This window comes from Fusarium graminearum, chromosome 4 (assembly GCF_000240135.3).
Source record: "Fusarium graminearum PH-1 chromosome 4, whole genome shotgun sequence".
Taxonomy (NCBI): Eukaryota; Fungi; Ascomycota; class Sordariomycetes; order Hypocreales; family Nectriaceae; genus Fusarium; species Fusarium graminearum.
Window position 1 is genome coordinate 5895906 of NC_026477.1, and position 24766 is coordinate 5920671.

The following is a 24766-nucleotide window of genomic DNA, read 5'->3' on the forward strand; positions in this document are numbered from 1 at the left end:
GCGTCTCGGCTGGTGAAACTGGCAAAGATATGTTTGGCACGTCTTGTCGAAATCATGAGTCCGTTCTTGAATAGAAGCGCACTGCTACGCTTCTCAACAGACACTATCTCATCAAAGCTCATGACCAGGGTTGTTGTCCAACCGAAAATATTACTACTGAAGCAGAGATGGCCCTCCGAGACATAAAGACGTCCGTGCGCCAGAATTTCTCTTTGCAAAGCACAGCTATAGTCCTCAATAAGATAGTCATCGTCTGGAACACTCTTGAACAGATCATGGAAGTCACGATTCCGCTTCTTACTCGCAATAGCAAATCCTGTAAGTTTAGGAGCGCTCAAGTTGGGATGCGCCAATGAATTATTGGCAGCAGCGATCGCAGCCCCTATGGTAGTGCCAGTGGTGACTGAGCTTCCGCGTTTTCTGTGGTTTTGTCGGAGAGCACTTCGGATACTGGATGATCGTTGGACGCCGTTCTCTTTGCCTGTGGAGTCGGGCGGAGGAGGAGTGCGTTCGCGGCTCACAGGCTCATAGAGTGAACGCGGGCGGCTAAACGACTCATCGGGAGCAAAGTCTACAGGACTGATGGGGGAATCGACGGGGGCAGATTCAGAACGAGCGCGTGTGTCAGATGCGTCAGGGAACCTGGCATTGACCGGGGACGCAACAAGGCTGGGTGCTTCAGCAAGCCCAAGTTGGCTGAGACTCAACTCACCAGCCCCGATTGTAGACACTGCAGACTTTCTGTTTTCCTTCTTGTCTGCCATTTCTGCTGCAGTGGGAGTAGGCTGGGCGTCGTCTTTGGTGTTGTCGGGTTCGAGCTGTTCCTGAATATTCTGGGATACGCTCCGACCCTTGTTTCCACCAATATTCAGACTGGTGTTGCTAAGTGTGTTGGCAGCGCTTTGGGCAGCTGATATCATAGAAGAGAAGAAGCCACCTGAAGGGTTTGGGTTTGCGTTCGGGGTCGCCTCGCCACTTTCTGGAGTCGGCGTCAACGGGGCGGAGACAATATGAGAGAGTTTCTGGGTCCGATGTTTTGCGAATTGGAACGACTCCTTCTGTTCGCGCTCATGCTTTGCGAGGAAGCTTTTACATTTGTACCAGAGCTGCTTGTCGGACTACCCCAGAAGGATTTTCGTTCAGGAGACGACTGGCCGGATCTGTTGGGGAACTCGGTAGGTGTAGGTGGAGTGTTTACTATAACAGGGGCCGGCTTGTCACCACTCGGAGGGGTTCGCGGAGGAATATTCGTGTCAACCTTGGGTTGGACTCTTGCTCGCCTTTCGGGTGAAGCAACTTTGGCTATAGCTGGTGGCTCGAGGACAGGAAACTTCTGGGTAAATTCAGGGTCCACTGATAGGGTGGGCTGTTGTTCGTCGCGAGTTTCGAGCAATTGCCGGGGCTCGCTCACTGGTCGCCGTTCAGGACTTGAACTATTGCCGGAACTCTTCTTGGGTTTAAAAATGTCCTTCAATCTACCACCTGGCGAAGGAGAGCGTCGAGTGGAACTTTGAGGGGGAAGCAAGCCCGTCTTACTCCGACCGACCCGGGGATCCTTCAAGTCGATCGAATCGAAAGCCGTTGGTGGAAACGTGGACGACTTGGATGTACTGCTGTTAGAGTCGTGATCTGAAGCCGACGGCTGGGATTCCGCGTGGTAATTTGTTTGTATAATTGCAGAATTGGTGGTCAAATGGCCGATTTGAGAAGGATGAGTTGAGAAAGGTGGTGGATGTCGAGAGTTGGACCTAGTAAGCAGTGACGATGATTCCAGTTAGATTGATCAGATTGACAGAGCACAGACGGTAGCATGGATAAGTGGAGTTTGGTAGGGAGGTGGACACGGGGAAGACGGCAGATGAACCAGGCCAAGCCAGCTGAGCGCGATGAAATGATTGCTAGAGAAGAGCAGATAAAATAAAACCAAAAGAGAGAACCAAGAGAGAGACAGAGAAAGTAGATGGTAAACAACCAAGTTGAAGCGCCTTGTGGAGTTCTGATCTTCCATCTCTTTAGTGCGATGGCTTGATTCATCTGTTCCTCCTTTTGGTGTCATCTTAATTAAGCATGGGTGTCGCAGAACGCCCAGCCGAGGGGTCTCAGCCTCGCAGCTGTTCCCGCGCAACAAACATGGACAAAACAAGCCGGATCAGGGCAATCATCGCCGTGAGAAGAGAGGTAATGACGACAGACAAGCAAAAACGCCCGAATATGGGACTAAGACCAAAGAGAAAGAGATAAGAAAGTTTAAAACTCACGAGTCGTTTCCATCAGATTCGTAGGACCGGTGACTTTGGCTTGTACCCTCGTCTTCATCGCCCCCGATATGCCCAGAGCGGGTTCCGTCGCTTTCTAGAGTTTCGCGGCTGGATTGCGAGTGGCCAAAGACACTAACATCGTCTTGCGAAAGCCCTGACGCTTCCCGGTCTTGTTTTCTCCGAAGGCGCTTGGAGGATATTGACTTGGGTAGCAGCTTATTCAATCCGGAATTGCTGCTGTTGTCCAAGGTTGTTGTCATTGTCGCAGTCGCCGTCGCCGCGCCGACGGGCCTTGCCGTTCGAGATCGAATACGACGGGAGGAAGAGTTTCGCTTATGTCTAGGTACTTGTGATTTGTTGGTGCGCTCGCTGCGGCAGCACTCCTTGAGAAACAGATGCTATGACGGTGGGATAGAGCTCGCGAGAAAGTTGTATGACGCTGTTGCGGAAGTGTCCAAGGAGAATAGAAGAACGAGGGGAAACTATGCAAAGAATAATAAGCCGATCTAATCTCTGATAGGCGATAAAGGCCAGAAGTGAGATTGAGAGGTTGTGAGGTCTTGTAGTCGGGGTCGAAGAAGGAAGAAGCCAAGGATAAAAAGAGTTGACGTCGTTGTTTTGTTCTAGCTCAAATGATGGTTAATCGTGACAGGCCAGACTACGGGCGACCTGATCTGAAGTCCTGGCCACGCCAAGTTAGGCCAAGTGCTCGATTTGGTTTCTGTAGAATTCCTCCCTCAATTGGTTAGTATCCAGCTTCAACCGCATGCGTTGTTTTCCATTTGTGATCTGTAACTAACTATATAGTAGGGTATTTAACCGTGGCTATTTTGGAAAAGGGATGATTATTAGTCTAGACGATAGCCCTGGTTGTCAGCGCAAATTTGGCTTCTTTCGGTTCCTCACTCAGTGTAAGCTCTAGATTGGAACCGACAAACCAAATCCGCGTATAACCAGCCAACCCCTTGCGCTGGGACCGCTTTGCGAACCAATCATGGATATTCGCACCGATCCTTGCTGAAGTTCGTTCTCACCAAATAATGAATGTGGGCTAGATTGCGTGGCGCAGCAAGGAACCCCCATCAAGTATCCAGTCTCAGTGTAAGATATCTACAGAGTACGAAGTCGGCTATAGCTGGGGAGCTATTCATAGAAATTAGCTAGTGATATAGAAAAGGTTCAGTGACTTAGTTCTGTTTACTGTGATAATGAAAAGAAAGTTTCAAACAAGATATTTCGACACCCTTTCAAGACAGCCACTACATGTGTGGCCCGTAGATTTGGGTCATATCCGTTGGATTTATCCCCGATCTACGGTTACGAATAACTTTAAAACGTCACCAGCCCGTTCTCTCCCTTTTCCCATCTACGGGGCCATCGATCGGCCCGAGCCCTTTTACTAGACCTAGGTAGTGTGGAGGGTCGACATTTCAAGCTCACATCAGCTTGTTAGTTGCGCAACTTCTTTGAAACATTACTGTACATGTCACTGTACTGTTATCAGGGAGTTCGAGTTGCTTCAAAAGACAGTAAGTGCACTATTCTTATTGCTTCTTACCCACCAACCCGAACACTCATAGAACTGTTGTTTGAACCAGTCCAGTTATCAGTAGGTTTTATGCATTGACTTGCATACATAATCCAGGTAAACATGCGGAGCCCTGCAGCACCAAGGTCTGATGACATCTGATTCATATCGTATTTACCAAGAAATGTAACCAAATGCCGTCTATGTTTCGCAGTCCTTCTCCACAGCAAAGCCGGACAGTGAAGTGTCGTGTCGTCATGAAATTTCCGATCACTGTAAGTAATTAATCTACCTACCGAATTAAGTAATTTAACCCCGCCAAATGCTAAAGTGATCACCGATAGGCTTTCTGGCTTGGTATATGAAGACTGATATTGTTAAAAAGTGAATGACACCTGAGAGATGCTTAATTGCTGGAAACATTTTTCAATTAATCGACGGTTGAAAAAAGTCTTTTATACCGGGGTTCAAATTATACATGGGCCTTGTTCTTATACTCTATACTAGGTAATATCAACACGTTCCTTCAATCTCGATTAATTAACGTCCATTGTTCTAACAATATACACGGCATTCTTGACGCACCGAGATTAAAAAGTAACTTAACTGGTCTGTTGCCTCTTTAGCTCCCCACACTTGACCTTGTCACGTTCCACATCACATCCCTCAATATCGGCACTTTCAAGTACAACAGCAAACGCAAACGCACCTTCGCAAAACAACAAACTCCTGCAATCTGCCCATGGAAATATGGACTCATCGCCGCTTGTGAAAGCTCATGACCACGTGCGCGCTGCAGGCGTAGCCCATCAGTCATCCGATAGTACGGTCGCAATCACCGAACACACTCAAGCTGCCGGCGAGTTTGCCAACGCCGCCAAGTCAACCTCGAGCATCGAAGCTCTCCGAACCCTCAAACTTTTGGAAGAACACCATCGAAAGATCGCAGATATCCTCAAACGTCCTACCGCGCCTACGCCCCAAGTCGACGATACCGATGTCAGCGAAAAGGATTCATCCGACAAGACCAGCATTGCCTCCCAAGATGCGCACGACAAGAAAGAAAACAAGAATGATTCTCCGGCGTCCAAGAAAATAGCTCCTCCTACTCAGAGGCGATATGCCCACCGCGAAATGTCTTCATCCATTGCCAGTAACTTGGCTAATGCTCGCGGTATCCCGTCAAAGTATCGAGGCCAGCCTCTTGCGCCGAGTGTTAGCAACGACCAGGCTCCAGGCAACCTCGATGCGGCAAGCCATTCTCGAGGAACAAAAGCCAAGATGCAAAATATTATTGATCACCGGTCCGGTAAACCAACATGGGTTCCTCCTGCCCCTGTCACTACACGCTCCGATAGCCATGGAAAGGGCTCATCTTCCCCACGGTCTGATGCTGCATCTTCCGTGGTAGCCAGTGACGATGGCGGATACACACGATTCTACAACGCTTTTGGAAGTATCATGAACAAGATTTCGGCACCTTTGGCGTTTGCTGGGCTGCCCTTGATCCAAGAAGAATCCTCCATCTCAGAACCCCAAGATTCTCCAGAAATGTCCCCCAAGCGTAGTCACCTCAAGGTTTCCCCATCCAAGGTTCCAGAACCGGACATCAGCAAGATATACTCGCAGGCAACATTGAAGACTTTGGCAAGAGAGGGACATGGACCGACCGATTCTTTCTATGTCGTACCCAGTACCGGTCACACCATGTCTTATGCGAACATCTTGAGTTTTGCCGAAAAGGAAAAGAGGCGCCTTGGGGCTTCCTCTCACAGCGACCTTCTTGACGTTCTGGATGAAGATGATGACGATTTTGTTGATGCCCGGGAGGCGCCCTCGCTATCGCCTGGAGCCAAACGACGCATCGGCCGTGCCAGCACTGACAGGGAACTAAACAACACTATCGAGGAATTATATACTGAAAACAAATCTCTTAAAGATATGCTCGACAAGCTGACCAAGCGCCTCCATGCATTTGAAGCCAGCGCTCAGACTTCAGCTATGGCCCTTGCTGAAAGTTATCGCCTCATGCGTCCCGGATCTCCTTCTGCCTCCCCTCACCTAAGCAAGGTAGCGGATGAAAACTTGCGACGCAAGAATCAAGAGATTGAAGAACAGCTCGCTGCTGCTGTGAAACAGATAGAGCGACTCGAGAAGGATAACCGTAAAATGCAAAAGGTTCTGGATAAGTATCGAGAGAAGTGGGAGACGCTGAAAGCGGGAGCAAAAGCTCGGAGAGAGGCTCAAGGGGTTGGTGAGAGTGTAGACGATGCGTCAACGACTGGGTAGAGAGGCGATGATATACCGACTTCAAGATTCATGCAAGTATCCATGGCAGTTTATGTCCAGACGATTCCTTCCTATAAGTACAGGCAATAAAAAAAACGTATCATCTTGTATCATTCCACCATGTAAAACTGTGCCTCGAGTGCTCTTCTGGTTCCATCCAAAGCACAGGGAAGCTATTGGTGTCTGAGGATTATTATTTTGTGATAGAAGCTCATGAGTTCCACCAGAAACTCACACTGAAGCTCACGCTTAAACTCCTTACGTAGTGCCACCACCCGATCGGAATGACCAATGTGTCCCCTGGCTCTAGTATACATTCCCAGTATTCAGTACCTTCTAGTTCCCTCCTCATCAATTCCAAGTCTTCCTCTTCCATATCCTCGGGTCTATCATCCCACCCTTCAAGGACACCCACGTCCAACTCACTCGTGTTACTCATATTGACACCATGCTCGGGCGCTCTGGGTCGCATTGCAGGCGTAGCACGCGGAGGGTACAGACGGATGTACTTCGTGCCAACGACCTGGCAAAGCAAGTTATGATAACCATCTGTATGAAGAGGTGTGATGGTGCGGGCGGGACCGAACCAGGCGTTAAGTTGGGGCACATCGACAGGTGGTTGATTGAGAGACGGTGTTGTGGGATGAGGCGGAACATCGACCCAGCAGAAGTCTGGGATATATATATCATTGCGTAGTGTTGGTATTTGCTGGAAGAGGTTGTGTTGAGCGAGATAGCCGGTTTTGTCGGAGATGGAAGATTTATTTTCGACATAACGGCTGAGAAATTCATGGAACGGTATCAAGTCCTGTCCCCAACCGTCATCAACGTAGCTCCGTCCAAGTTCAACTGGCACGAGACGTCTTCCACCAAATGTTTTGGACAGCAGGTATTCGGGAGATCTCCATGGTCGATCTGCGAGAGCAGGCCAGTCTCGAATTAAATCTGTAAAGACAATGGGGCGAGGCTCACCCTCGTTGCTGTTCATATAATCCTCGAACTGTAGCATTGTCCACCCGGAGTACCGTGGACACTCCCTCTTGGGCAAGAGTGTTGGTCGTCCATAGGGTTCACGACTCGAAAACTCCCGTTGAGATGATTTGTCATGCCTTTGACTTTTGAATGGCCTCTCTTTCTGTTCACCGGCTATCCATGCCTCTTCAAGTAGCGACAATGTCTTCTCAAGCCATTCGGGCTGTCCTCCGCCGCCGGCTGTGATAAGTGCTCTGTCGAGCTTCTCAACAGTTGCATCTAGGGCCTGTTCCGAAGGGTTCTTGCCTGCAGAGAGAGGACGTAGGAGGATTTGGAACGATTCCAGTACACAAGCGTCAGTGTATATCTGACGCCATACAAGAGGAAGCAGATCGTAGCGGTAAGCGTAAAATTTAGATAACGAGATAGATATCAAGTCTGCTATCCTTTTTTTAAGGAGTTCTTCGTCGACTTTGCATTTGTTATCGTTATGAGACAAATTCTCGTGTAATGTAACTATTGCCTGAGCTTGCCTGGCGAGGAGCTGTATCATGGCACTGGCCGTAGAGTCGGTATCATTTTCATCATGCTTCGTATCCGAATGCTCAAAGAGCTCATGGGCTTTCTGGAGATATCTGATCAGAATCGACGCATATTCTGTTGACGCCATATCTGGACCGCAAGCTTCAGGACGCAACCATAAATCTCATAGGTGATTGGGTTAATAATCGGCGCGACGTGGAATCGTCGCGCAAGTTGTTGGATTAGTTGTGATATTCTTGGAGTTGTTGCATAATAGGTAAGTTGATAAGAAATATGATATTTCAGATTGAGATTACCGGATAACCAATAGGGTGATGAATTCATTGCCAACCGCATGGATATTCCAATAAGCCAATTTCGCTCAGATCGGCTACCCCTAACAACTACCGCGAACTGTATGTTTACGATTCTGGAGACGTGCTCATGATACAAATCGTCATGAGCGGATTTCATTATTTTACAGATTACATACGTATATCTTAGCTTGTCCATACACCAACGATACCGTCTCGTCTGCCCTCAACAAGATACCCGTCTCTAACACGTACACGCTCCACGATGGCTGGAGTCTTGCCCTCCTCAGCTGCTGTGATGCCAGCGCCGCATTCCCATTGTCGTCCCTCAACCTTATCGTACACCTTGACAACGTCCTCGCCTGCAGCGCTGACAATTCGTCGAGCATCGAACATCATGTCTGTGACAGGGTTATCGTATGCGTATGCGTCGTAAATAGACCCCGTTCGAAGATCCCAAATCTGTTGCTGTTAGTGAAAGTGTTCCTCAGGTACAAAAACGACAGTTACTCACTCTAATACTTCTGTCGACGCTTCCAGTCACCAGGTGCACGTCATCGAACTGAAGACATGTTACTGCGCCGGTGTGTCCTACCAGGCTGCGATGAACCTGTCCGCTTCGAAGATCCCATAGACGCACCATGCCGTCTGCGGTACCGCATGCAAGGGCCGTCTCGAAAACTTGCAAAGCGCCAACAAAGTCGGCTGAGGTGCTTTGAGATCGCCCTGTAGGTCGCCATGTGCTGTCTGTCGTTGTCATACTTGCGGCGGCTGCCCACATAACATCCAATGTTTGCACGCAACGGCCCTTTTCAAGATCCCAATGGCGAATCGTCTTATCTGCAGAGCCGGAAACCATAACATCACCTCTGAAGTGAAGAGCCGTGATTTCGTCAACATGTGATTCCAAGGTGTACAGTGGGCAATCAGCCATGCTGCCCGGTGGGGGCTCAAGGTGGTTGTCCGTTCCGAAAGCAATGGCGTCCTCATCGTCGTCTTTTCCAAGGCCGCCATGGGGGTCGTAGTGCGCTTTGCTGAGATCCCAGAGTCGGATGGTTGCGTCCACAGAGCCCGTTGCGAGGATGTTATCTTCGACTTGCAAAGCGCGTACTGATGCAGTGTGACCTTCCATATAACCCATACATCTACCAGCGTTAAGATCCCAAACTCGAACTGTGTCATCGAGAGCAGCGGTAACCATGGTGCCAAACGGAGCGTCGAAATCAATAGCCGTGATCGTGTCCTTGTGTGCCCGGAGCTCGCGAATAGCGGTACCGGGCTCGAAATGCTCATGAAGTATGGGCATTGACTTCTTACGGTGGACCTTTTTCGTTTTCCGGGGCGTGCTGCTGGCTTCTGAGGCGGGGATCTTTTCGTATACAGATTGAGACATGAATTCTGGATCGTGATCATCGGCATCACCAACTAGATCTTGCTCGTCTTGGGTCCGTGTGTTTCGTTCGAGTTCCTCAGCCTCATCAACTAACACCTGGGCCTCGTCAACCCGAATTTCCATCTCGGAAACTTGTCAAGTTAGTAAAGCTCTGGGAATACGGTTGGCACAGAACATACTATCGTGCTCTAGCATAGCTTCATCCTGTTCCAACCCCGCCAGCCTGTCTAGGATAATTCTTCGCATGCCGTGGAGATTTGCGATTTTGTTGTCGATTTCTCGAATTTCGTAACTCGCCATACTCTTGCGAGTGCCCAGCAGCCCAAATTCATGCATCATGGCGGCTTTCTCTTTTTTCAACTGCGTCAGCTTTTTGGGGCTTCCTGGTGTCCCTTCTGAATCTTCCAACATTTTGCGACCACGAGAAACCCGTCGCTGGAATTTCTTGCCTTCGTCAGTCAGTTCCGGAAAACTGGCCTGGAAGCCCTGAAATAACGAATACGGGTTTTCATGCTCGGGAATATTGGCGAGAAGGTCATCGGGCAAGAACGTCAAGGCGCGATGCTGAATTTCGTGGGTTGATAGCCTGGAGCGCATGAGGTCTGTGGGGGTTGTCCTTGCCATCGCGAACATGCTTCGCTGCACCGTCGGTCGCTTCATTTGCTTGTGAACCTCGGCCATGGCGGCTTGGTAGTGATGAGCCGTGGCTTCGGCATTGGGACCGATCAAATGAGTAGCTGTAGTTGTAACCTTTCGACTGAAAGCCTCGAGTCCGCGCGTCTACTCAAGGAAGATTGAGGTTAGCGATTTGCGGTCCATATGGGACAATGGATTTCTGAGTATCTACGCACCGACACAATGGACTGGTCGTCGTCTCCGCCTTCGTCGAAGCCATAGTGAGTCTCTTGATTCGCCATGGCCAAGCTCCTGCCGGAGAGGTGCAGAAGCCGAAGAGAATCAGAGGGCCTTGAAGCGATTGCGTTGAGGTGGGACAATGACGCTGAGGCTTCGAGGGAGGAAAGATTAAAAGAATTGGCAGCTCACGAGGAGTTTATCATGACGCGCGCCGGGATAACCTTGGCTATGGAGATGGAGGGCAAAAAGACCCGACCACGGTTTGGATTTGGGCTTGGGAGGCTTCTGATCCGAGACGCTAATGTGGGCAGAAGAAAATGGAAATCTAACTGTAATTGGTTCATGCGACAGCTCTGCCACAGCGCTGGAACTGCTGGAATGATGGTTTTGCTCCGAATACAGTGGCGTGCAACCTTGTATCTGAGCCCTGCTCGTACTGCCAACCCAGGCTCTTAAGCCAGGCAATTAGTTAGATTAGATTAAGTGCGGCTTTATGCTGGTTTGCTGATGACATCCAAGACCTCCTTCCTTCCTGAGCTTTCCAGCCCCGGAAAGATTACCCCTCCATCGATGCCCGCCCGCCCATCAACTTTGCAGCTCCACTGTAGGTCCCTACTGTACCTCTAGGAGGTAGTCTAATTTTTCGCACAGGTTCACGAAAAGAAATCCTGGTCAGGGAAAGGGAAGTGCCGGGCCCCAGGTAGCTCCGCTCATGCCCTCGGTCTGGACTGTCAACCATTGATAGGCACTTAAATGGAAACTTGCAGTACATTGGGACTTACCGAACCCGCTTCCAGCTACCGTTGAGTTTATTGGGTTTTAATACGACTCATTTACGTTGATAACCTCAACTCACCCTCTTTTAGACAACGCAACTATTGCATTTGGACCTGTCGCTTTTGATCAGCGCGGGATATTTTTGGTCGTTCAGCTCCTACTCTCCCAGCCCAGAACAACCTCTTAGCGATCAACCGTTGTTATCACAATCGAGATGGATACTGTTATCAACATGGCCGATGCCGCACACGCACTGGATCTTGCTCGGATCCGGTTCCAGCTAATGTACGAGTCACCCAATTCCACACAAGCTGCATTGCTTGGCTCCAAGGCTTGGTACTGATAGCAGAAGTCGACTCGAGGACACCATCACCTTCCATTTGATTGAAAGAGTGCAGTTCGCCTTGAACAGTGTAAGTGGGATATGGGACCCTTCATGCAACCCTCCGGTACTGCCGAATATGATGATAGACAATTAACTGTGACTTCTTAAAAGACAATTTATGCTCCTGGAGCTGTCGAGCTGCCAGAATCGAACCTGAGCTTCCTCGACTGGTACTTCCGCGAGCAAGAAAAGCTGCAGTCCCTTATCCGACGTTTCGAATCTCCTGACGAATACCCCTTCTTTCCTGACGCTCTACAGAAGCCAATTCTCAAGCCTCTAAACTACCCCAGAATCCTGTACGAGAACGACGTCAATGTGAACGACAAGATCAAGGCATTCTACACCGAAAAGTTCCTTCCCGCAGTGTGCCCCGACTTCGGCCGGGAGGAGCGGGGCGAGTCCCAAGAAAACTACGGCTCAACCGCAACTTGCGATATTGCTTGCCTACAAGCCTTATCACGACGTATCCATTTCGGCAAGTTTGTCGCCGAGTCGAAGTTCCGTTCTGAGCAAGAGAAATACATCCGTCTTATCAAGGCAGAGGACCGAGAGGGTATCGCAGAGTCCATCACCAATGCTGCTGTGGAGAAACAGGTTCTTGAGCGACTACGGCTTAAGGCTTTGACATACGGAAAAGACCCCAGTATCCCAGATGGGACAGAAGGAGCGGCAAAGATCAATGTCGATGCCGTTGTTTCAATGTACAAGGACTTTGTTATCCCGTTGACCAAGGAAGTGGAGGTAGAATACTTGATGCAAAGGCTGGAGCCGGACGCCTAAAGTTCGTCTATTGCGCAGCGCTCAGATATTCATTAACGGACTTGACTGCTCCAGGGAACTTGCTTGCTTCAATAAGGATCATGTGCCCATGCGCCTTGACGCCCATTTCCTGGAATGCCCGCTTGCTGTCTGCTGCCAGCTCGTCCTCTTTCGTGTAGTTGAAGTTTCCGTGCGCGACCGCATGCTTGTGTAGCACCTCGTCCTCCATATGAAAATAATACATGCCGGCTTCCTCCTTGGCTTTCTTGCGCTTCTGATTTTCGACATCGAGTTTCGACTCAAGCTCCTGATATGTCTTAGACAAGATCAAATAATGGGAGAAATTGTAAGGCTCCTTGTCCTCCACAGCCGCCTCGACCTCGTCGACAAGCATCGAATAGAGTGGCGGTGCCAGCTCAGAAGGCATGTTAATGAGACGTTCCGAAAAGACGAGTCCTACATGCTTGCCGCTGCTGAGGACGTCGGCAATAGGTGCTAGAGACGAATTGGTTTGTGCCTTTTCCACAAGATACTTGATGATATCCTTCATTGGCTCCTTGTCTTGGTGAACAGCTGTGTTGAGGACGGTGAGAAGGGCGTAGGCATCGTTGGCCTTGCCATCAACCTTGATAGTTGAACCAATAGTGGGTTGCGAAAGAACGAGATCGGCGAGGGCAGACATGTTGAAAAGATTCGCATCAACGTCGAATAGTTGTCGCAAAAGCGTTTTGGTTCCGTGGAAATCGACCTCAGGATCAAAGTTGAACCACTCGAAGTCGACATTGACCATATCGAAATCCTGTATTCTCAGTCAGGAGAACGCCAATACGCCATTGTCGAAGTTTGCCTACCTCATCATCGGAACCGTCCTCATCCATCATGTTAACGTCTGTAGGTGGGACGTCCTTGACCTCTTCGCGCGCACGCTTCTTGCCCATTTTGAAGTTTGTGTTTAGGGGTAGGGTTGAGTCACTGGAAGTAAAGATTGTTTTGACGGCTGAGAGTGTCGCTTCAAGTTGGCGCAAAAGTTGTCGACTAGTTGGATAACAGGGTCAAGTGAAGTTCAATTAAATCTTAAATTCCTTCACCGGGCAGTGATATCGCCAAACATTTTCTGTAAGCCCCTCACTAACCTCTTAAAGACCTGATAAGATAACCAATGTTCGGGCTGGTCTAAGCTCCCAGGCCAACGCCTCCACTTCCATGTCTGGCTCAATTGGATTGACTTACTCCACCCCCGTCGTTCCTCCGTCCGTCCCTGCCGACCGCCGACAACTTGGGCTTGGACCTCGTTGCGCGCAACATAACGCAACGTCATTCTTTCTGCTTCTCTTCCCTATCAACAAGTCTTCAAGCGCCATAGTCGCTATTTTCTATCGCCAATAGTTTATTCGCGATGGACTACAGCTCCACGATCCACGGCGTCGAGGACCCCGCTGGCGATTCGCCCTGGGGTAACTCCCCTGTGTCTTCTCCATCGCGAAACAATGTTGCTGCCTTCAACCCCGTCTCAGCTGAGAACCCTCCTCCTTCTCCCTTTCGTTTCAACACACAATCTTCGAACGGCACATCCCAAGAACAGTCTACAGCTCCGTCCGAAGAGTTCCCCCGTCCAGGCACTGCGACCACGGCGTCTGGAACTGAAGATGACACTGAGGCTTCAGGGACGCTGAACCCTTCAGAGGCGCAGTCGCAGTCGACAACCGCTGAAATACCAACCGAGGACGAAGGACGAGCCACGGCCCATGGCCACCAACAAAGCCAGGCCGGCCAACCAGCTTCGCAGCCTGTACAAGAACAACCCCCGCAAAAGCCAGCTGGACCTCAGTTCCGACTTCAGGCCAAGATAACAGGACTTGAGCGCACTGGCAAGAAGGATCCCATTCTGCGGTTTGATGTCCATGTATGAGTATGGTTCTCTTGTTCCCCGTATTGGACTGACGGTTCTAGACAAACATTTCCCGCTTTCGCACAACTCAATTCCGCGATGTTCGCCGTTTACACTCCGAGTTTGTTAAGCTCGCTGAGCACCTGATATCTGCCAACCCGGAGGTATTTGTTCCTGCGGTACCCCCACCTTTGACTTCCGCTGGAGCTGGAACGGATGAGGATGAGATTCGTGTCAAAGCCCTGATGCAGCGATGGTTGAACTACGTTTGCGGCAATGAGGTCTTGATGCGGGATGATGAAATGGTGTTGTTTGTGGAAAGCGATTTTGGCTACAGTCCTATGGTCAAGAAGAAGCAGCCTGCAACAGGTGTGCGCAGGAAAATATTGAAGCAGTTCGCTCCTCCCCCTGACGACACCCCTGAGCTCGCGGATGCAAGGCCAACCGTTAAGCTATTTTATCTTGGGAGCATGGATGCTGGCCACAAGGTTGACAAGCTGGTCAAAGCCCGAAGAGGTAAGATTTGTTTATACTATCAAAATGCAGAGTGCTAATTGTCCCCCCAGGTCTTGGTCTCTCCGAAGCCGATTATGGTTCTAAACTTACGGGTATGCATGTCCAGGAACCTCATCCTGGCTTGGCCAACGCCTACCGGAAGCTTGGTAAAGTCGTTCAGACAGTTGGCGATTACCATGCTGCCCAGGCAACCGCAGAGGCTACGACGATTGGCGACCCGTTCCAATATCATTCTCAAGATGCTTTTATTGTAAAGGAATCCCTCACTAACCGTCAAATCCTGATTCGTGAATTTCTACAAGCTCAGGAGGCCACTCGAAGCAAGCTCAACGCAGCCGACCGCCTTAAGGCTAGCTCGAGTGTGCGTCGGGAGAAGGTGGACGAGGCTATCACGGCGCTGGATGATGCTCGCCAGCACGAAACTTGGCTATACAACAAAACCAACCGCGTGACTCAGAACCTGGTTCAAGAACGACGAAAATGGTTCTCGAGAACTTCTGCCGATCTCCGCCTGAGCATCAGGGAGTATGTACTCCGTGAAATTGAAGCCGAAAGGCGAACTCTGGCCCTGCTGGAGACAGTCCGCCCGGATATCAGATCAATCGATGCCTCGGGCGGTTTGAGCCGATTAGGGCGGGAGGCGCATCCAACTGTGCGTCGCTCGAGCCTCGCGGCCAGTCAAGGTCCCAAGGGCGACTCTTGGAGCGGCGTTCCTCGTCGTTCAGATGCCACAGGTCGCAGTGTGTCAGGCAGTCTTATCAGTAAGGTGTCAGAGGAGGCTGAGAACGAAGAGAACGCCGAGGCCGCCCAAGGGCTTCAGGCTGCTGGTCGTACAGGCCTTCAAGGCGTCAATGAGGAGGAGGATGAGGATCGAGTGGATGCTAGAAATGCTGCGAGTCGACTGGCCGCCAGCACTTTCTAAGCTCCTTTGCTGGGACGCTTACGGATGATGAACAAAGAACTTTGCATCAGGCTGATTCCTCTTTTCTCTTTTTGATAGCATCGCTCCGAGCCTGGTGTTATTTGAAACTGTATGGTTTACCTTTGTCTTTGATGTCTTTCTACTTTGTATGTGTAAGGCCTCATAACTTGCATCCAACGCTGTGACGTGTCTTGATGAACGATACGCAACAATCAACACCCTTGACTTTGATAACAACACTACTCTTTTGTACACCACCAGCATCTACCATCTGCCGTCCGATCTTTGAAGCGATAAGCGGTGTGAGTGGGCTGCAAGAGGGATGTGTGGCCCTCAGCTCCCGATTGAGGATGTGAAGTAGATCTATCAGATCAGAGTTTGGATAAGCTCGTCGTAATCAGGTTCTGTTGTCCTGGATGGCGACAGAGAAGTACGTTTCATCATTCACATGAGTTTCTGCACTGGTGTCTACAGACCCCAAAAAGATAAAGAAGTTTGAACTCATTGGACGTTTCTGCTTAACCCCGGATATCGGTCTGGAAGGAACCCAAAATCTATGTTCACCGATGTAGAGTTGCAGGATAGCACATGCATATGGTGGCGTACACAACAGCTGCTCGAGACCATCGCGCGAGTGCCAATTGCATATGCGTGATACCCAGACGATGTGCTGTTTGGTGGTTACACATGATTTTCAAAGCCTAATACTGACTTCGTCACTCAGTAAATATGTCGTGCTACTTGTGACACAGCAGAAAGAAACATGTAAACCAGACGCCAGTCAAGTCTACAGTCGATCTTGCAGGAAGAATAGGGTCAATGGCACCCATGTCTGATGCTAATGACATTGTAAATGCTGAGACTTGGAACAATGCCTGCAAAATCAGGTTAACCACATGGAACTTTCTGGCGACTGACTGACTATGCCATTGTCTTGGGCGAGGCGGAAGATTCTAATGGCATTCCACTATAGTGTAAAGACACATGCTCAAATGGTTGGCTGTGTCCGCGTATGTCCTAATACTTATGCGAAGGTAGCGAGACTCATAAGGACACCCAAAGCAAGGGTACTTTACGGCTAGAAGTACGAGTGGACACTCCTGTGCATACTCGGCAACGTTCAAAATGCAAGCAAGCAAGCTGCAGCAGAATGGTGTGATGGCTATCAATGGGATTTCTCCTGTCATCTTGCATCATAATACCATTAACAGAGCTGATGTGGTATTGCCTCGAGACAATCTTTGTAACGTGGTCATATTGTCAAACATTCATTTGTTCCTGTTGGAAGATAGGCTCATCATGAGTGGCGGTGCGAAATGAAACAAAGTTTTCCATGAATTTGTCTTTGTGCACTGCGGCAGTATGTATGTTTGATGTGTTTCATAGGGGCACGGCTAGTCTATGAGAGCGTTGATTTGGACAGCCTCGAGCAGAAATGTTTGTCGAGGTTAAGAATTATGGCCATTGAATAACCACGGAAGCAATGAGGCCGCACTCCAACTTGGCAATTGGGTCTGTGAATCATGACCATTTCGATCAATCGATTTTGTCGGTAATTCGGGTGCTGATAACCTCGCATTAAGCCTGAATCGAAACTAGCGAGTCCGTATCATTGGAGGTCTTTAGCCATGATTTATACATAGCTATCAGGGTTTGGCTTGGCATCCTTGGGTCCTGGGTAGTTATTGGCCTGAGGTTGTTGACCATGGCATGCTCAGGGGTTGGGACGAAGCAATGGAACCCCAAGTGCATGGATCCCGTCATGTCTACATGCATCTTGAGAAGCTTCAACCTTGAGATGGCGCAACGGAGAGATAGCCGCAATAAACCAATTAAACACACCAATCTAGAACAACGGACCATCGTATCCTGGCAGAAAGCTGAGGCGTTATTAAACGAGCGCACAGTCTCGGCACTTGACCCGTCAGGTTTGAACCAAGCTAAAGTTTGCGGTAAGAGTTGCATTCGAGAATACTTCCTGACGCCCGAATGGAGTAGATCGTCGAAGAAAGATTAGGTCTTGGATAGTCGTGGACCCAGCTTTGGACGAAAAAAGATGGGTGCAGATATAGCACGATGCGTGCTGCGAGGTTCGCCTTGCATGTTTCTTCTTGCGCAATCGTAGCAACCTCCGTTGATATGATGACCCTTGGTAACGCATATCGTTCTGGGTAGGATGGGCAGCTCCGGATTTAGACATGATATTTCTCAGTTCATTCTTAGACAGCAGATCGCCATGAAGACGACCATAGAGATAAAGACGACGGATGCATCCATATTCCCCCGTCACTTGGAGGGTTGGATTATGGGGTATGGGGTTAGCCCTCTAAAACCCCCTGTCAACTATAACTGAGGAGGAGGGATGATGCACCTTAATAAGGGCCGAATCAAGATGCTTGATTCTCTCGCGTGGTAGAATGGGTAACCTGAATCCTCGTCAACGGATAAGACTCAACGACATGACGAAGAATTGACAGTAAACATTGCTAGTAATTGGCAGCGCAACGAATACTTACCCGTGATGAATAATGGGCCTGATGATGCCTTATATCTCCGTCTGCCACATTTGTCTATGACGCATTATCTCAGCAAGAGATGGCTGCTCCAGAACATTTGAAGGTCAATTTATGACAGGCTAAAATGGGTACTTGCAAGACATGGATTGACGGACAAAATCATCCACTTGCCGGGTACAGTACTCCGTAGGGTTGGTCGTTATTAAGAAGGGCGCCTTCCCATGTGTGTTGATCAATGAAATGAAGACACCTCCGATTGGTGAAAGCTCAAGGTGCTGAGTAGGAAAGAGCTGCCCTGACGGAGGCAAGCACCTCAACCTTGGTAAATATGGCTACATTGGTCAAGAGCTGTAATCTCTTTTCTCTGAACTCCCATCCTCTCACAATTCATTGCAAGAGTGTTGTGAATTGAGCCACCAGAGCTGTAGAACCAAGCACGGCTATGCCACTCTACATCCATGGCCATCTAAACAATCTCTGTATTCCGTAGATTGCTTTGAGTTCTTGAGCTATCATAAATTAGGTAGACTTCGATATTGCTTAAGTGATAACGAGGCCGACTGCCATTCGACCTTTCAACTTGCAGCTGATCGTTGTTTGTTGATGAACAACACAAGCTGTACTCTGTATTAGAAATGAGCTTGGCCATAACAAGACAGGTATCCTTTGGAATCAATTCGGCCGCTATTTCAAACCTGATCAGCTTCGAGACTTACTCATTCGATTACTCCCCTATCATGTCGATGACTCTGATTTCAAGCTAACAAATGCATATGCCAGGGTTTATTAGTCTTGCACAGAGACCGGCAAGTTCCTCCTGCATAATAGACGTCAACAACATCCTAGAACCATTCTATCTTCACATCACCGTGCCATGTCACTCACCGCGATATCGGGCAGGACAGGAGCCACATCATAGTCCTGCCGGTGCTTGGCTCGGGACTGCAAGTCCCATGGTCCCCGGTAGACCTGGCCGTCTTCCGTTGCAAACATATGCACCAGTATCTACGGCACGCTCGTTGTCACAATTGACGATCTTGTTTCCTCGTTGGAGCGGGCACCAGTCACGACCGCCATCCGTTAGATGTTGACACTCTTCGGTAAACCTCATTGCAGCACCCTTTCTCAGTCTATATATTAACAATATGGGTGTGTCTTCGACATGGAGCCAACAAGACACAGACTCGCAGCAGCACGTTGACCAAATGTTGAGCTAGGAAGGCCCTGGAAGGTCAACGCCGCTAAAGGACCCTTGGTAACTAGCGTGCCCCATATCTGCATGCGAGACGAGACGGACGCCCGCTCTGAGAGAACTTCGGCTGCAAAACACCCACCAATTCAACTCTCTTGGCTCGGCCCTGGTCCACGCACATGCTAACATGGCACACATCTGGCTCGTCAAGGCTCCAGAGACAGGACCGTCCTGCGCCCCTCTGCCGGTACACCATTGCCATCATGCTAAATCCTGCAGCTAGTAAATTGTTACAAGGTAACAATTTACGGGAACTCTTTTGTTTTCCGCCGATAGCTTGTTGATCCCTGACTGGGCCTTTTCCTGTCGTTTCAGGCGCCTCTGGACGCCTACCACCTTGGCGTTGAGAAAATTGACGATAGGACACGCCCTGACTCCCGATTGCTCTGTCTGATTTCGGATTCATGTGGTCAAACTTCCGGGTGAAGTTGGAGAGAGTCTTATCTACCTACTTAAGGGACGGCAACCCAGCTTTCTCAATTCCATTTCATTCACCTATGCTTAAACAGTATCCGATTCTGCTACCTATCCAAATCGGTTCCACCATTTGCACCAGAACGGCACCAATTCATAAGTTTTGATATTCACCTCCATTTTTTAAACATCGGCCTGGCTAAGCACTTGGCACTTGAAGCACGTCCAGACTATCCTGGGCCTTTACCCCCACGCGCTCGTCAACTCCCACGTTTCTACTCTATCCACCAGCCAATCCGCTTTGCTGTGACTGCCCCAAACGGCAACCGTTCAAGCCATCGACCAACTTCAAGCCTCCATCTTTAATCAATATCCCACATTTATCCCACGCTTCAAACATTACTCTTGACAGCCATGGCCCCAGTTGCTACGGGAGAGACCGCCCCGGCGCATCTTCCCGTTGGCTCCCCAAAGCCGTTGAGCATCAGTGCTTCTGTCTTGCATGGTCCCCGCGATCTGCGGATGGTAAGTCAATCATGACAACTGTCCCAGTTATACATTCAGCCCTACCCGAACACATGCCTGACTGATGACGTGCGTCAGGAAACTAGAATCATTGAGGCTCCAGCAGCAGGTGAGCTTCAGATTGCTGTCAAAGCAACAGGTATCTGCGGCTCGGATGTTTCCTATTACAAGAAATTCGCCAATGGCGACCTTTGCGCCTGTCATCCATTGTCCCTAGGTCATGAATCTTCCGGCGAAGTTGTTGCTATCGGTCCACAAGTGAACGGCTTCAAATTGGGAGATCGAGTTGCTCTCGAGGTTGGCGTTGCTTGTGGAAACTGCGGTACTTGCCGCAAAGGTCGGTACAATCTGTGCAAAAAGTTGCGTTTCAGGAGTAGTGCCAAAACGTATCCTCATTACCAAGGCACACTGCAAGAGAGGATCAATCATCCTGCCGTTTGGTGCCACAAGTAAGTCTAGGATGACTCCTACCTACATCGATAATAGTTTCTAACGCGCGCACAGGCTCCCAGACAACGTTTCATATGAGGCCGCTGCTCTTCTTGAACCATTGTCGGTAGCTATTCATGCAGTGAACCGCGCAAGACCAGAGCCCGGCTCTACTGCTATTGTTATCGGAGCCGGCACCGTTGGATTGTTGACTGCCGCAATGGCTCGCCAATCTGGCTGTACCTCAGTGACTATCACTGACATTGACGCTGGCCGTGTCAACTACGCTGTGAGCCAAGGATTCGCAACGCACGGGTTCGTGACCCCTATCTCACGTTTAAATTCGTCCAACTACTCCTCTGGGATATCGACGCCTGCCACTGGTGCTTTAACACCTGCCAGCACATTTTCGACAGCAAGCCGCTTTGATGGAGCAAAATCCCTGGCTGCAGACATACTTGCCTCTTCGAACTCCCCTGGCTCCTTCATACTTGAAGAGGATGAAGATGGCGTCGATGTCACATTTGAATGCACTGGAAAAGAGGTTTGCATGCACACAAGCTTGTACACAACCAAAGCTGGTGGTAAAGTCATCATGGTAGGCATGGGAACTCCTATACAGACTCTCCCTCTGTCAGTGGCCCACCTTCGTGAGATTGACATTTTGGGCGTCTTCCGATACTCCAATACCTATCCTACTGGAATTCGCCTGTTATGTTCCCAAGCTGCGAATCCATCTGGCTGTGGTCTGCCTTCACTAGACGGCATGGTGACGCATCGATTCAAGGGGCTTGACAAGGCACAGGCTGCTTTTGAGCTTGCAACACGCACCAGCGACGATGAGGGCAACCTTGTTTTAAAGATTGTGATTGAAGCGTGAAGCATCCTTTTCAGTTAATTTTGCAATACGATATGAAAGATAGACATAGATATCCAGGCAGCAGCATGACTTAGTAGCACGTTCTCGAAGGTCTTTGGAGTTCAAATATTCGTTTCTGGTGGTCTTCTTAGTCAGTTCCAGATTGAATAAAATATAAAGCACATAGTTTCTCAATACGATGCTTATCAACTGTTCCAACTTTCTCGAAAAATGACTGTGAAATAGGCACAGAGATCGTGTATGGGTGGTAAATGGTTTAGTATCACGATATAAAGCTTCATTATCTATTCTCGTTTCACAGCCAGACCCTCGAAGCTTTATTTGGATATCAAGGGGATCTTCGGCTAGTAGACTTCTCGCCAAGGTATAACCTGGACATTCTTTGTAATGTTTTTTGCATTCGTTATCTACCTCAAACACCTAACGCCGGGCTGAAATGTTTCACGGCAAACTCATCGGAGTGTGTGAGGTTCGTAGTGCTTCGTAACTCGCTTGCAAATGAATATGGTTTTTCTTAGAGTAGAATGTCACCAGCCCCACGAATATTATATGACGGGTCAGCGAACTCCTGGCCCGGACCGGGACCAGGACCAGCACCCCGGCGATGGCCAGCCTTTGCAGTCTCAACGACGTGGAACTTCTTACCCACGTCACGGGCTTGACCGAGGTTCTGCACAATGCCGTTGAGTAGTCTCACTAGATTCACATCATTCGTCTCGTGAAGCATTTCGCGCTCGAAGGAGGCTTTGTCGGAAGGAATGACAAGATCTAGGCGGCTCACGAGAGCCTGGATCTGACGGAGAACGGTTGATGAAGGTGTGGTGTAATCAGTATCCATACTGCCAGGATCAGTTGTATCGTCATTGACGTAAGAAGGGGGGAGGCGCTCAAGATATGTGGTGAGCAGGTGAATTCGGGACTGGAGCATCTTGATGGCATTCGCCTTTGCGGTCAGAGCGGCAATCATTTCGTCCTCCTCTGGTGTAAGTGCAACTTCATCCTCTTGAACAACGTCCTTGTACTCTCCATCATGACTCTCAACAAGCCGGCGCTTTCCTTTGCCATTTGACTCAATAGATAGAGAGGGCTTGTCTTCCTTGGGGGCTGCGACAGCGGCGTTGCCTCCTGAAGCAGCAACATAGTTCATGCTAATCATCTCGGTCTCGTCGGTTTCGACAGAGTAGGGTAGCTCTTTGAACTTGAGTTTGAGTGTAGGTTCTCCATCGTCCATCTTCTTATCCTCGCCATTGTTGTCAGCTTTGGAATCGTCGACTTCGTAATTGCTTTCGTAGATAGTGAGGGGGAGCCTGCCACCGACAGAGTGATCAAGGACCTGCTCCGGGTGGAAACCAAGTAGTACGGCTGACTCGTTCCAGCCTTGGAGAATTTGGTTGTGGATGGGGAGGATAGTCGGGGTAGGGCCTAACGATGGCAGGAGGGTGTACCATCCGACGAGGTCGAGTTGTCTATCTTTGTGGACGTTGATCACTAGTTTACGGTCAGAGAAATAGAGTGATGGCGCATACGTGGTTACTGACTCTGTTCCAAGCGTGTACCGAACCGGTCACCATCAAGAAGGTAACCGCCTTGTACACTGGGCTCTTGGCGGGTGTGAGCCTCAAAAGCATGCTCGATTGTGATTTCGCGGCCATTTTGCTGACCCAACAAGACACCAACGATAGGACCTTCCTGCTGTCGAAGAGTGTGCCGTGTGATATAGTCGGAGATGGTAAGAAGGACGAGAGGATGAAGAACCGCCTGAAGCTCTGAACCCTTCTGGTTCGAGAGAAGAGGATTGGCGGGGGTCGTGGTTGTGGTAGTCATAACGAACGAGCTGCGAGGTGTCGATGAGTTGTGGATCGATCGTGTATGAAAATCGGAAACGGCCGTGGAAATTGGTTGGTGTGGGCTAGTAGGGGTGTTTGAGATTAAAAGATCGGGCGTTGAGCGAAGCTATCGTTAGTTTGGCCGATATAGCGTAAAGATGATGAAGGTGAGTTGAGGTGGATTGATAATGATGCCTTGGGAATAACAATGCCCCGCGCTCATTAGCTCCAGCTCCAGCTCCAGGCTGCTGTTAGCGACCTGAGTTACCTGTAGGCACCTACGTAGGTGATTTTATTGTGGGGTTTTTGAATTTCCATGTCAGGTCGGATCAGAATTCAATTTCCACTTTAATTCGATCTCAGTTGACTCTGTCTCAGTTGCATAGCGACCCTGAATTTTGCCGCCATTTACGGTTGGACACAACAACATGTTGGTTTGTGCTTGTGCTTCAATGGTGAGAGTGGCCTGATCAAGGACAGAACAGGACAGGACAGGACAAAGACAAGGACAATTGTCCCATCTCTCTTTATCCGTTATTGCCATAATTACTTCAACATGCACTGACGTGACCTCGCTCGCTTGATGTAGGAGGCGGATCTATCTATTGTTCCATGCCTTGGTCGGTATTCATGCCCTTGCTGAAGCTTTGATCTTCAGGACCTGAGGTCGGATCCATTTGATGCGCCAGGTCCTTTGTTTAAAACTGCTCATGGTTGCAGGTCTCTCGGCAAAACAGATACGGGTACCATGGTGCTTAACAGGATAGGACAGAAAAAGATCCTTTGAAGCGGCATAAACTCTATAGTACTCATTTCCCCAGCAAGTGGAAAACTTAATCCTGCTATTGTTTTTGACTTGCGGCAATGCAGAAAGTTAGTAGTAAAGAATTAGAATCATTTGTCGCATCTCCACAGGCAGGTATGCAAGTACATATGCAAGCAGAAGAAGCAGGCATTTGGTCTGGCTCAAACAATGTGGATTTCTGCTGCTCACTTATCCTCTCTTTCTCCTACCTACCCGAGTCTCACCTTTTTCCCCGTCCTTCCTCTTTCTTTCTTCCCTGCTCCTTCAATTACATCTGTGCATTGTCTGTCTACTAAGGCTCTTTCTTCGTTCTTTTTCTCTTTATCTTAGATACTTGCCTGTCTAAAATTAATCCGTCTCTGGTTTTGTCTTTAACAAACCATCTTTATCATATATCATTATCATTTCTCCCTTTGCCTTTCTTAGCCCCTCCGCCTCGGCTTGTTTTCACTGGCTGACGAACTGTCTTTGATCTTGTCGGCAAATATCAAATACTCATCTGATCTCTCTTGCAGGATCTCTCTTTCTTATCTGCCTTGAATCTCCAACCCTCCTCTCCATCTTGATCCTGATCTTGATTTATCGGCCAACGTTTGGCGTGACCCTCGACTCCAAACTCAATCTTGTCTCACCGCACACTTGCTCAGTCCACTATTGTACTGTACAGCACAACACAACAGAGTGCATTGCAATACCGTCGCATTTGGAATATGATCGCCGCCTTTAGTCAAAATACGGACA

General features: G+C 49.2%; 9 protein-coding genes across 9 annotated transcripts; 4 read left to right on the forward strand and 5 right to left on the reverse strand.

The window, feature by feature from the left end:
- Positions 1-118: 118 nt before the first annotated feature.
- On the reverse strand, positions 119-2518 carry FGSG_13614 (uncharacterized protein; the record flags this gene model as incomplete). Its single annotated transcript, XM_011329802.1, has 4 exons — positions 119-225; positions 302-910; positions 1102-1610; positions 2259-2518. 4 exons carry the CDS (start codon positions 2516-2518, stop codon positions 119-121), a joined length of 1485 nt encoding a protein of 494 aa, XP_011328104.1.
- Positions 2519-4536: 2018 nt separating this feature from the next.
- On the forward strand, positions 4537-6075 carry FGSG_09604 (uncharacterized protein; the record flags this gene model as incomplete). The annotated part of the gene is made up of 1 exon (XM_011329803.1): positions 4537-6075. The coding sequence occupies one exon, from the start codon at positions 4537-4539 to the stop codon at positions 6073-6075; it is 1539 nt and encodes a 512-aa protein (XP_011328105.1).
- Positions 6076-6286: 211 nt separating this feature from the next.
- FGSG_13613 (uncharacterized protein) lies at positions 6287-7717 on the reverse strand (the record flags this gene model as incomplete). Its single annotated transcript, XM_011329804.1, has 1 exon — positions 6287-7717. One exon carries the CDS (start codon positions 7715-7717, stop codon positions 6287-6289), a length of 1431 nt encoding a protein of 476 aa, XP_011328106.1.
- A 206-nt stretch (positions 7718-7923) lies between these two features.
- On the reverse strand, positions 7924-10320 carry FGSG_13612 (uncharacterized protein). The gene is made up of 4 exons (XM_011329805.1): positions 10128-10320; positions 9456-10056; positions 8398-9407; positions 7924-8345 (listed from the first exon to the last, which is right to left on the reverse strand). Exons 1-4 carry the CDS (start codon positions 10191-10193, stop codon positions 8070-8072), a joined length of 1953 nt encoding a protein of 650 aa, XP_011328107.1. The 5' UTR covers positions 10194-10320; the 3' UTR covers positions 7924-8069.
- An 820-nt stretch (positions 10321-11140) lies between these two features.
- FGSG_09602 (chorismate mutase) lies at positions 11141-11895 on the forward strand (the record flags this gene model as incomplete). The annotated part of the gene is made up of 4 exons (XM_011329806.1): positions 11141-11193; positions 11240-11321; positions 11405-11846; positions 11888-11895. The coding sequence occupies 4 exons, from the start codon at positions 11141-11143 to the stop codon at positions 11893-11895; spliced, it is 585 nt and encodes a 194-aa protein (XP_011328108.1).
- Positions 11896-12080: 185 nt separating this feature from the next.
- On the reverse strand, positions 12081-12990 carry FGSG_09601 (BCP1 protein; the record flags this gene model as incomplete). The annotated part of the gene is made up of 2 exons (XM_011329807.1): positions 12081-12851; positions 12904-12990. The coding sequence occupies 2 exons, from the start codon at positions 12988-12990 to the stop codon at positions 12081-12083; spliced, it is 858 nt and encodes a 285-aa protein (XP_011328109.1).
- Positions 12991-13448: 458 nt separating this feature from the next.
- Positions 13449-15378, forward strand: FGSG_09600 (uncharacterized protein; the record flags this gene model as incomplete). The annotated part of the gene is made up of 3 exons (XM_011329808.1): positions 13449-13955; positions 14003-14456; positions 14507-15378. The coding sequence occupies 3 exons, from the start codon at positions 13449-13451 to the stop codon at positions 15376-15378; spliced, it is 1833 nt and encodes a 610-aa protein (XP_011328110.1).
- Positions 15379-19974: 4596 nt separating this feature from the next.
- Positions 19975-21394, forward strand: FGSG_09599 (uncharacterized protein; the record flags this gene model as incomplete). Its single annotated transcript, XM_011329809.1, has 3 exons — positions 19975-20085; positions 20164-20534; positions 20590-21394. The coding sequence occupies 3 exons, from the start codon at positions 19975-19977 to the stop codon at positions 21392-21394; spliced, it is 1287 nt and encodes a 428-aa protein (XP_011328111.1).
- Positions 21395-21772: 378 nt separating this feature from the next.
- FGSG_09598 (uncharacterized protein) lies at positions 21773-23218 on the reverse strand (the record flags this gene model as incomplete). The annotated part of the gene is made up of 2 exons (XM_011329810.1): positions 21773-22882; positions 22933-23218. The coding sequence occupies 2 exons, from the start codon at positions 23216-23218 to the stop codon at positions 21909-21911; spliced, it is 1260 nt and encodes a 419-aa protein (XP_011328112.1). The 3' UTR covers positions 21773-21908.
- Positions 23219-24766: the final 1548 nt, after the last annotated feature.

Coding starts and splice junctions, on each gene's coding strand:
- FGSG_13612 (XM_011329805.1), bottom strand. CDS start 10,193: ATGGCGAATCAAGAGACTCACTATGGCTTCGACGAAGGCGGAGACGAC. Junction 10,057..10,127: donor ACGACCAGTCCATTGTGTCG/GTGCGTAGATAC, acceptor TTCCTTGAGTAG/ACGCGCGGACTCGAGGCTTT. Junction 8,346..8,397: donor GCGTCGACAGAAGTATTAGA/GTGAGTAACTGT, acceptor TAACAGCAACAG/ATTTGGGATCTTCGAACGGG.